We start from the raw sequence: 12,500 nt of genomic DNA, 5'->3' as shown, positions 1-12,500 counted from the left end.
TCTATATATAGATGTATACATGTATGGACATAGATCTATAGATCTATATATATATATATATATATATACAGAGAGAGGGAGGGAAGGGGGGGACTTAAAATCTTGCAAGACGTGGAATAGGGTCTTAAGCCAGGTTAAAATCTCAGCCAAGCAACCCACGCATCTCACTCCAGTCCTAAGCCATTCCTAGATTTTTCCTCTTATATTTTTACCCTTGCCTAATATTTCTTTGGCCCTTTTCCTGATATTTTCCTAGTTTTCCTTGCATATTCCTAGATTTTTTTTGTCTTTTCCTAGTTTTGCGAGATATTTTCGTAGTTTTTATTATCATATTCCTAGAGTTTTCCTAATATTTGCATTTCCTGATACTTTCCTAATTTTCCATGCTCATTCCTAGATTTTTCCCTGTAATATATTTTTCCCTGATATTTTCCTAATTTTCCTAGCAATTTCCTAGTTTTTTACCTAATATTTTCTTGTTTTTTCCCCGGTATATCCCTATTTTTTGTAGCATATTCTTGAAATTTTCCTAGTATAGTCTTAGATTTTTAGTATATTCCATTTTTTTCCCTGCTGTATTCCTATTTTTCCTAATAGTTCCTAGTTTTCCCCATTACATTCCTAGTTTATTCCAAAGCCATTCCTACTCATTCCCAAGTGATTTTTAAGTTTCTCCTAGTTTGTTCCTAGTCTTTTCTAAGCATATAGTTAATTCAGTCCTAGCTAACTTAGAGCCTTTCAGACAGTATTCCTAAGACAGTGCTAGTATATTCATCATCATCATCATCATCTAAGTCGGGGGGGGGGGGATGATCAATTCTTAAAATATTCCTGATTCTTTCTAAATCAATTTGTGCTCCATTTTCAGCTCAGTCGTAGCTTATTCGAAGTAGGTGGTTAGGTTAGGTTCAGGTCAGGTTAGGTGAGGTGCGGTTAGGTTAGATTAAGTCAGGTTAGGTCTGGTCTGGTTAGGTCAGGTCAGGTTAGGTTAGGTTTGGTCATGCTAGGTTAGGTTAGGTCAGGTCAGGCCACGTTAGGTCAGGTCAGGTTAGGTTAGGTCAGGTCAGGTAAGGTTAGGTTGTTTCTAGTTTTCCTAATGATTTCCTAGTTCAGTCTTGACCTCCTAAAGTTTTTTTTTTTCCTTTGTTTACTGACTTTATCCTAATGTAATCCAAATATTATCAGTCCATTCCTGTTTCGTTTTTAACTCAAATTTTTATTCTTCTTTTCATTTTAATCCAGGTCTATTGAGCTTTTATTTCAGTGTTTATTAAAATCTAATCCGTTTATGTTTCAGTCGTAATCCAGGTTAATCAATTGTGTTCTCATTTTAATCCTAATTTCATTCCTGTTTCACTCCTAATCCATACCTAATCAGTTCTTATTTTTAATCGTAATCTAAATTCATTCATACTTCATTTTAATTTAAGCCTAATCAATTCTCATATTCTTAATCCTAATGTAATCTAAGCCTGTTTCCCACTAATGCAAGCCTAATCAGTCCTCATATCATATTTAATCCTAATGTAATCCAATCATGTTTTCTCTTAATTCCTTCCATGTTCAAAATTCGGATTTAATCCATTCCTACTTCTTTCACAGAGTATTTTTATATTTTCACATTTTTTTAACATACTCTTAATCACGTATGCTTTTCTTCTTAATTTATTTTCTTGTTTTTTTATTCCAAAGTTGTTTTATGTTTTTATCTTTTCTCCTTTTTTTTTTTTGTCTTACACGTTTTCTTTTTCATCTTGTTGATTCTTCATTTTTTTCTCTCCTTCCTCTTCATTTTTCTGTCTCTCCCCACCTCCTCTTCTCTCTACCTCCTCTTTTTCTCTCGCTTCTACATTCCTCCTCCTTCATCTCTTTCTTCTCTTCCTCCTGCCCTTCTTTTCTCTCCCTCCTCCTCCTCTTCTTCGTCTCCTTCCACCTCCTCTTCTTCGTCTTCCATCACCGCAATTTTTTTCCTCACCCTCTTCCTCTTTTTCTCTCCCTCCACCTCATTTTCTCTTCCTCCACCTCTTTCTTCTCTCCCTCCAACTCTTTTTCCTCTCCCTCCACCTCTTTTTTCTCTCCCTCCCCTTTTGTCTCTCCCTCCTCTTTTATTCTCTCCCTCCTCTTTTTTTCTCTCCCTCCTCTTTTTCTCTCCCTCCTCTGTTTTTCTCTCCCTCCTCTTTTTCTCTCCCTCCTCTTTTTTTCTCTCCCTCCTCTTTTTTTTTTCTCTCTCTCTCTCTCTCTCTCTCCTCTTTTTTCTCTCCCTCCTCTTTTTCTCTCCCTCCTCTTTTTTTCTCTCCCTCCTCTTTTTTCTCTCTCTCTCTCTCCTCTTTTTTCTCTCCCTCCTCTTTTTCTCTCCCTCCTCTTTTTTTTCTCTCTCTCCTCTTTTTTCTCTCTCTCTCCTCTTTTTTCTTTCCCCCTTTTTTCCCTCCTAATCATTTTCCTCTTCATTTTACTTTTCATCATTTCCCCGTCTTCCTTGTTTTATGTTTTTATTTGCTCTCTCTCTCTCTCTCTCTCTCTCTCTCTCTCTCTCTCTCTCTCTCATCCTTAATTTCTTTTCCAATTCCCTTTCGTCTCCATTTCTTTCTCTTCGGCTTTCCCGTTTTTCGGAGTCCATTTTCATTTTGCTTCGGTCTTTACTGCCCCATTCATCCATCCCATTTTTTTTTTCGTACTTTCACATCTATTTCAGTTTATCTATTTCTTACCGTCTCTCTCTCTCTCTCTCTCTCTCTCTCTTTCTATTTAACATTCTCATCCTCCTTTCTTCTATTCCGCATCTCCATCCACCCATTCATCCACCTCAGTCCTCGTCATCCACCCATCCATCTTCCCATACTCCACATCATCATCCACCTTCCCCTCCACTTCCCCATCCACTTCCTTCCACCCATTCATCCACGTCAGTCTCGGTCATCCACTTGCTATCCATCCACCTCTATCCTTTGAACCCTGGCTCCACCCTCTGTCCCTTCCCACCCATCTCACAGACACACCGATACTCACGCACACGATCACACGCACTTGGATACACACACATATTGGCAGATGGACACTACCTACACACACACACACACAGAGAGTTACATAGTGGAGAGAGAGAGAGAGAGAGAGAGAGGTGTCAGGTAAATATGCAAATTTGACAGGTGAAAAGTGAGACATGTATCCATCATTTACTGTCTGTCTACCTGCCAGTCAGTCTATTTTTCTATCTATCTAAGCACACGCCTTTAGTTCTGGGCCATTGTCTATTTGCCCATATATCTATCGACATCTATTTGTTTATCTATCTATAGTTATGGTTCATTGTCTTTATACCCATTTATATAAGAATCAATATCTATTTCTGTCAGCATATATAAATAGATAGATAGATAGATGTTTCTCTGTCTGTCTCTGTCTTTCTTTTTGCCACCTATGTCTGTCTATCTATATCATTGTCTGTCTATCATTCTTCTTGTCATGTCTATCTATGTGTCTTGACGTTCATACACATATACATACATACATACATACGTACATACATAGGCTAAATACTTACTTACGGTACATATTAAGTACGTACACTCCTCCTTATCTACCTACCTACCTACTTACCTCTCTACTTACCTTCCTACCTACCTGCCCGTATGGATCCACGTCTATCGATCAGCCTCCAGCCCTCTCTCTGTGTACGTGTGTGTTTACTAGTGTATGTGTATGTCTGTCTGTCTTTCTGTCTATCCATTTGTCTGTCACCTTGCTAATCTCTGTCTATCTCTCTCTCTGTCTATTCTGTCTATCTTGATCGAAATATCTGTACATCTATCCGTCTTCGGTCTCTGTCTGTCTGTCTAGGTGTCTGTCTGTCTGTGTCTGTTTATCTGTCTCTCTGTCTGTCTTCCTGTCTGTCCATCTGCCTGTCTATCTATCTCTGTATACATAATCAGAAAGAAGCATTGATAGATAGATAGGAAGTTCATCAATCCATTTTTATGTTTAGGTATAGATAGATGGATAGATAGATAGATATACAGACAGACAGACAGACAGACAGACAGATGAAAAGATAGAAAAGTAGGTAGACAGATAGATAGATAGATAGATGGACGTTGCTTTATTGCTACCCTTTTTTGCATTTTACCTGTCTGTCTGTCCCCCTCTGCCCCCCCCCCTCTCCATATTCATTCTCTCTCTCAAAAAAAAAAAAAAAAAAAGAGAGAGAGAGAGAAAGTCACACATGCAGCAGACATTAAAGATTGTATCCCTCTATCCCACTAAGCCCGTCTATCTAGGTTTCTATCCCTCTCCCATCCTGTGCTGTGCTGTGTTGTGCTGTGTTATGTGTTGTAGTGCCTTGAGTTTTACTGTGCTGTGCTGTGGTGTCTTATGCTTTGTTGTATTTTGCTGTGCTGTGCTGTGCTATGGTGTCTTGTGTTTTGTTGTGCTGTGCTGAGTTGTGCTGTGGCGTCTTATGCTGTGCTGTGCTGTGGTGTTTTATGCTCTTGTGTTGTTCTGTGCTGTGTTGTCTTGTCCTTCTGTGCTGTGCTTTGCTGTGCTGTGCTGTGTTATGTATTGTAGTGCCTTGGGTTGTGTTGAGCTGTGCTGTGTTTTGCTCTGTTGTGCTGTGCTGTGCAGTGCTGTGTTATGTATTGTAGTGCCTTGTGTTCTGCTGTGCTGTGTTGTATTTTGCTGTGCTGTGCTGTGTTGTCTTGTCTTATGCTGTGCTGTGCTGTGTTGTCTTGTCTTATGCTGTGCTGTGCTGTGTTGTACTGTGCTGTGTTGTGTTGTGTTGTGTTGTGTTGTGTTGTGTTTAAGTAAAAATGGTTATGAGGCTGCAGGAGAAAATATTAAAAATCTCTCTCTCTCTCTCTCTCTCTCTCTCTCTCTCTCTCTCTCTCTCTCTCTCTCTCAAATTATCGGTTCCTTCATCCACCTGTCTGACCTTTCTCATTCTTATTTCTTCATACTTCCCTTTATCTTAGTCTCTCTCTCTCTAGTCTTTTTCTATCTCCCTCCCTCTATCCCTCCTTCTGTCTCTCTTTCTATACCTCCGTCTGTCTCTCCTTCTGTCATTCCCTCTGTCTCTCCTTCTGTCATTCCCTCTGTCTCTCCTTCTGTCACTCTTTCTGTCCCCTATCTCACCTTCCGTAGAGCCTTATTAAGAGGTGATAGCAGAAGAAAATAGAGTAAGGGCTTTCTATCTCTGTCTATCCCGTTACCAGTGTCTATTTATCTGTTTCTGTCTATCCCTTAATCTCTCCCTCTGTACGGCCGTTTTGTGTAGTGTGTATAGCGAGTGAGGAAATAGAGAAAATATTCCCCCATCTCTATCTGTCTGTCTGTCTCACTCTCTGCGTCTCTTATCTTTCTTGTTCTATCTCCACAATTCCTCGCTTATCCATTCCTCTGTCCTTCTGTCTCTGTTCCCTCCTCTTTCTCTTTCCTTTTATTGCTGTCCTTCTGTCCTTCTCTTCCCCCATCCCCCCTCCTAGAAAGCAATTTTTTTTTTGTGTGTGTAGAAAGAGTGAAGTGACGGAAACAGAAAATTTCCCCTCTCAATCTCTCTGTCACTCTGTCTGTCTTTCTATCCTTCTGTCCATCTCTGTCGCTCTGTCTCTTTCTTTCTATCTCTCTATCTCTTGAACCATTGTGCTGTGGGGAAAAAAAAAAAAGTGAAATAGCAAGAGCCGGAAAAAAAAAAGAAAATCTCATCTCTCTTATCTGTCACTCTGTCAAACTGTCTCTTTCATTATCGATTTTTATTCATCTCTCTGTAAGTGTCTCTGTCTCTCTATTTTTTATCATCTCTTCCTTCATCCCTCCCTTCCTCTCTCAGTCTCTGTATCTGTCTGTTTTCATCCCTCTGTCCTTGGGTTCTTTTTCCTCCTCTGTCTTTCTCGTCTTCTATCCATCTGTTAATCTGTCTTTTTATTCATGTGCTTCAGTTTATCTATCCATCTCTTGCTGTGTAATTCTATTCCTATCCTCTTTTTCACCTCTCCTGCTATTCCTCAATCTTTCCATTTCTCTATTCCATTCCTTCATCCCTCCATCCTTCTGTCTCTCCATCGTCTATCCTTCTGTTCCTCTCTCCTCTATCCTTCCATCCCTCCATCCCGCCTTGTATAGAGCCGTGTTGTGTTGGGTAAAAAGAGCAAGGTGGTGGCAGTAGGAAATAAAGAATAAATAAAATAAGGACACAATGGGCCGCCTCCCACAACTGTCTCGTGTGTTCGCCTGATGGGAGGTGCACACAACACACGCACACCGACGTCTACATGGCTGCCACACGTACATAGACTCACGTTCTTGGTCCCCACGTACACACACACACACACACACACACACACACACACACACACACACACACACACACACACACACACACACACGAATACGTTCATGTTTCGTGTATTGTGCTGTTGGCAAGTGCACACCACACGCGCACACAGACACGCACATGATGTCTAGGCGTACATGGACTCATATTCTTGGTCTGTGGACGCACATAGACGCGTACATGGGATCAAGACTTAAAAAGGCACGAGTTTTTCTTTTTCTTTGTCTTTACATATTACACACACACACACACACACACACACACACACACACACACACACACACACACACACACACACACACACACACAATACGTAGATGCCCTCTCTACATCTACACAAACACCCGTACATGGCATCTGGACGTACGGGTAGATACGCACATGGCCTCAACGCACACAGGCCCACGCACAGTCTCACCCAAAAGCATCCAACCACTGTAAGCACCACGCATTTTGAAATATGGTCCCGAAGAATCTGAAAACAGCTCTGGCCGTGTGTGTCTCTCAGTTGTGGTTTCATTGCGTTTTCTTCCCAAATCAGACACGCCACCCATCCCCAGGTGACATGATAAGGTGCGTTTATTTTTACGTTAATCGCGCTCAGGTGTGTGGGTGCGGATTTACGGCAGGTACACACGCTCAACACGCACAGCAACACGTATGTGGGGTCTACACTTACACACACACACACACACACACACACACACACACACACACACACACACACACACACACACACACACACACACACACACACATTCTTTATACAAAAACATATACGTACACTCCGTTTAGACACACACATACACACACGTTTTCATAAACACAGACACATGTACACGTTCCCCACGCACAGGGACGCCCTTCACACGTACGCACATACACAGGAAATCACGCATGGAGGATTAGTTATACATGGATTCACACGCGCGCACACAGACAAATGGACACAAACCACGCTCTTGCACACACACACACACACACACACACACACACACACACACACACACACACACACACACCAAAACTTACAGCACTTCTCCTTGGCCTCAACTACCTCATTCCCCAACACAACACCTCACTCACAGAAGTTCCCCCTCCCAGACGACCCACATATAAGTCCCAGCCTCACATAACCCTCCCTCATATCCTCACACCCACATATAACCCGCATCGTATATGGCTCATGGCTGACTGGACTTTCCGCATTCCGTGTCGTTCCTGATATATAACCCGGCACTTTATTCTTTGCATCTGCCTGTGACTCGTATCGTAATATAAATCGTAGCTGCCTCTTGCTGGTGTGTATGTTGGACTTGCTTATAACATGCTAGTCTGCGTGTGTGAAATGGCATAGAAACATTGCACTTGGTCTTTACGCCTGTGATACGGTACCCTTTCATTTTAAGTTCCATCTGCACTTAACCTATATCAGACATAGGTTGCACCCGACATGGAGCATAAAAAAAAATACATAGAACCTTGCATATTAAGTCTGAGCCACATACAGTCCACATCACACACCATATAGCCTGTCACTGGAAGGGACACCTAATCTACCCACTTGAACACCGTAATGGCAGCAACATATAACCTGTATTATTTCACAGGTGTATCTAATTAACCTGCATGCAAGCCACAACGCCGCATCGTCCTCAGATTTACGAAACCACACTATAGACTCGTGTAACCTGCATCAGATATAAGTTACAGCTGCATCAAACTTGACCTTTCTAAGTTACAGGGACATCAAACCAGCCTACTTAAAACCCCAACTTCATATCATCACTGTAACTTTCTCTAGTATGTAACCTGAAGTATATATAGCCTAACTTCAGACACTTCAAACTCGACCACTTAGAAATAAAAAGGGCATCTCAGCGACCCTCTTAAACGTAACAACCACAGCATCTCTCCTCATGTAAGTCTTGCTGAATATAACCCACATGAGATACGAATCACAAGCATAAATATCAACTCACTCAAAATTCACAGCCCCATATCATCCGCCATCAGATAGGTCACTCAGGCATGTAGGTTCGTCCATGTATAAGTTGGAATGGCATACGAATATATTCTCCCAATTTATAAGCCAAAACCACATCTCACTTACCCTCTTGTAAATCACCGTGATATATCAATCACTCCATATAAAAGTCACAATTACATAAAAGCCCCTCTTCTGAAAATCACAGTAATATCCTCCCTCATATAAGTCTCTGAGGCATGTAGGTCTTTCCATATACCAGCTGAAGGAGCATATAACCAGCTCATATGCAACCTTCCCCGGGTTTACATTCTGCCAACTCAGGTCGTGGACGCATATAACCTCCCACGTATAAGCTGCAACCTCATCTAACCTGCCGTCATGCAAGTCCCCCAGGCCTATAATACGCGGCATATACACGTAGCGGGTGCGTATAACCAGCTCACTTGCAACCTTTCCCTGGCTTATATTCGGCCGACCACCACCTCTCCACACTTCCCCTTACCTACCCACCCTCCCTACCCAACCACCACCTTACCCCCGCCCCTCTCCACGTATTCTCGTTCACCTATCCTCCCCATCATCACCTAGCTTCGTCCCCCTATCCGCCGTACCCACACAGAGGCGATCAAGGGCGAGTGCTGAGACTGTTATGTTTTCCACTCTCGTTTTCTGTGTTAATTAAGCCACTTTGACCCCCGGCTTGGCTTCATCACACGCCCTGGTTGCTGTAATTAACGTGTGCTCGCCGTTATGCACTCAAAGGGCTTTTAGAGGTTAGGCGAATGTCAGCCAATTTACCCCAGACGAAAAACCGGCAGGAAAAAACAGGAAAAATGATGCAAAATGACTCGAACAGTGATTGAGTGCTGAGATGGTGGTTTTGTGGGGGGGGGGACACTTTTATTTTTGGTGGGGGGAACATTTTCATTTTTACTTTTTTATATTTTTTGACTTTTTTCACATATTTTTGGCTCTGTGGTTTGCCCAGTTTCCTCTTTGAACTTTGCTTTGATTTTGTTTTTGTTATTTAAGTGTGGAAATGAAGGGGACTTTGATTTGGTGGGGGGACATTTATATTTCTCTTCGTTTCTCCGTGTGTGTGTGTGTGTGTGTGTGTGTGTGTGTGTGTGTGTGTGTGTGTGTGTGTGTGTGTGTGTGTGTGTGTGTGTGTGTAAAATTGTGGAAATGGGTGTACTTGATGTTTGTAATATTTTTTGTCCTCTTTTGTCATTCATCTTTGTGGTTAGCTATCCTTAGGTGGGAAAAGCCGTATGATGGTGGTGATGATGATGATGGTGATGACGACGATGATGATGATGATGATGGTGATGTTGATGATGACGACGACGATGATGATGGTGATGATGCCCCACTGAACTTCCCTTTGATAGTACTGTTGTGGAATTTGGTAATGTTGTTTGTGTTTTAAGTGTAGAGATGCAGGAAGGGATTGTCGAGTGGTGTGTGTGTGTGTGTGTGTGTGTGTGTGTGTGTGTGTGTGTGTGTGTGTGAAGTGACGCCTGGTGGTCTGGAGGGTTAAGACGCTCCACTCTGATAGATAGATAAATTGATAGATAGATGGTCGGGGTTCTGTGTTCACGTAATGACACTCAGGGGCGGGCGAGGCTGGTCACCTTCGCCTTAAATGTAGGAACTAAATTGCCTAGCCCCGGATCCCGACGCTTCTGATGAGGCAATAAAAGATAAATAGATAGATAGATAGATAGATGGAAGGATAGAAAGATAGATCGACAGATAGATAAATAGATATGTGGATGGATAGATGGATAGATAGGTAGATCTTATTTCCTTCATCTTGTCTTATTTCCTTGTCTTATTACCTTCATCTTGGCTAATTTTCCTTGTCTTATTTCCTTCATCTTTTCGTGTTTCCTTCATCTTGTCTTATTTCCTTGTCTAAGTTCCTTCATCTTAATTCCTTGTCATATTTCCTTCAACTTGTCTTATTTCCTTGTCTTATTTCCTTCATCTTGTCTTATTTTTTGTACTTCCAGACGATTTTATTTAGCTAAGGAGAGACTGAGGTATGGAGAAGGGGGGCGGGGTGTTACCTTCAGAGAGAGAGAGGGAGAGAGAGAGAGGGGGGGGTAAGAAAAGACGCCATCGTTCCTAAGGTTTATTGGGTGATTTTCCACAACTTCCTTGGTTTTTCCTCTCTCTCTCTCTCTCTCTCTCTCTCTCTCTCTCTCTCTCTCTCTCTCTCTCTCTCTCTCTCTCTCTGTTCATGCTAATCTTTATATCTAACCATCCCTTTTTGTTTCATTTTTATATATTTTTCGCATAATTCATTTTCAACACACACACACACACACACACACACACACACACACACACACACACACACACACACACACACACACAGGCCTAGTTGCCTATTTTACGATGCCTAATGTGTTTCTCCGTCTGTGTGTTGCAGTGTTGGCCGATTATGATGGTACCACCGCCTACACCACCACCAACACCACCACCACTGCTGCCCGGTATGTTGCGTGCGTGCGTGTGTGCGTGTGTGTGTGTGTGTGTGTGTGTTTGTGTGTGTGTGTGTGTGTGTGTGTGTGTGTTCTGTTCTTGTTGATGATTGCTTAGTTTTCATCTTGTGTTTTTGTCAATGTTTATAATAATGACTTTGTGTTTCTGTATTCCTTTAGTGTTGTTGTGTGTGTCTGTGTTAATATACCTAATTTTTTGCTGTATTTTTATGTAGTACGGCTCTGTGTTTTTGTATTTTTTTTTTCTGTTCTCATATCTGTTAAGCTAGTTGTAGTTATGTTTATTATTGTTGGTGAGATTAGTTTTTTTTTTTTTTTCATATACTGCTAAAACTATCTTTATCGATGTTGTTAAGTGTTTTTGTGTTAATGTTATTGTCTGTGTATCGCTGGTGTGTGTGTGTGTGTGTGTGTGTGTGTGTGTGTGTGTGTGTGTGTGTGTGTGTGTGTGTGTGTTATTAATGTAGTTACGTCGGTGTTGATGTAATTTTTGTCCATAATGTAGTTGTTGTTGTTATTGGCTTATGTTCGTGTTGTTCATTTAGTTCATATATCTCATTTGTTCAGGAGCATAGTATAATACAGAGTGCATCAAGAGTTACATAATGCTGTGAAGTGCGGGGTGACTAAAAATCTATGTGTATTTAATGCGGGTTCAGAACTGGCTGGCTGATGGTGGATGTGTGGGTATGTGGTGTGTAGGTAAGGTTGGAGCTGGTGTTGTGTGTACCTCTGATTTACACACACACACACACACACACACACACACACACACACACACACACATGAACGCCTTATATTGCACACATGAGCGGCATCACTAACATGTTATAGTTGGATACACTTCGGCACATGACAGCAGGTACACATGACAGCAGGTACACATGGCAACAGGTACACTTGGCAACAGGTACACATGGCAAAAGATACACGTAGCACCAGGTAGACACGACACCAGGTACACATAACACCAGGTATACATGACAAAAGGTACTCATGGCCTCTGCTGTAATTATATATGGCATTCCTCTTGTATAATCTCACATGTGGTGGTGGTCAGGTGGATAGAGGGGTGGTCTGTTGTCTGAAAGGAGGCGCGTTCGATCCGAGGCTAGGACAGGGAACATCCAGTGCCAAAATCTAATCAGCTCTTCCTTGATCCACTGCCTGCTTATCCCCCAAACATTATTGAAATACGAGAACAGCTTTTTGAGATATAAACAGACAGACATGGGTGAATACATAACCTCCCCCCAGCTTCAGTGGAGGGGGTAATAAGTTGAATTTTGAGAGGTTAGGAATTGAGAGAGAGAGAGAGAGAGAGAGAGAGAGAGAGAGAGAGAGAGAGAGAGAGAGACAGCGTTAAAGATTAAAATGTGCACAAAGAGCCAGTTAGCCGTGCACTCGCTTTAATTGGTGTATTGCCTCGCTACCCCCCCCCCCCCCCCAAAAAAAAAAAAAAAGTAAAAAAGAGAGAAATGGGTGATAAAAATTTGTTGGTACTGGGTTATTGCGTTTGAAATGTTTTCTTTCAGATATTTCGGATTTTTAAAAGGGTGTATAGGTGGTGGCGACCATCATCCACTCACTTGATGTAGCGCTACCAACTTCTTCCTTCACCTTTATCATTCTCTTTATGTGTGTGCTTTCTTTTCTTCCTGTTTCTCCCATCTTTCCT

The 12,500-nt window shown here is 41.9% G+C and overlaps 1 protein-coding gene across 1 annotated transcript in view; it reads left to right on the top strand.

Annotated features, from left to right (window-relative positions):
• Positions 1-11,706: 11,706 nt before the first annotated feature.
• The window catches only part of LOC145393703 (uncharacterized), a 20,800-nt gene continuing 20,006 nt past the window's right edge, over positions 11,707-12,500 (top strand). Inside the window, exon 1 of the mRNA XM_080267749.1 lies at positions 11,707-11,780. Coding sequence (XP_080123875.1) covers positions 11,707-11,780 — 74 coding nt within the window. The remainder of the gene's footprint in view (positions 11,781-12,500) is intronic.

This window comes from Coenobita brevimanus, chromosome 25 (assembly GCF_032717465.1).
Source record: "Coenobita brevimanus isolate Jiangsu-jjx chromosome 25, ASM3271746v2, whole genome shotgun sequence".
Taxonomy (NCBI): Eukaryota; Metazoa; Arthropoda; class Malacostraca; order Decapoda; family Coenobitidae; genus Coenobita; species Coenobita brevimanus.
The sequence above is the reverse complement of the archived record's forward strand: the minus strand, read 5'-3'. Positions and strand labels throughout refer to the sequence as shown.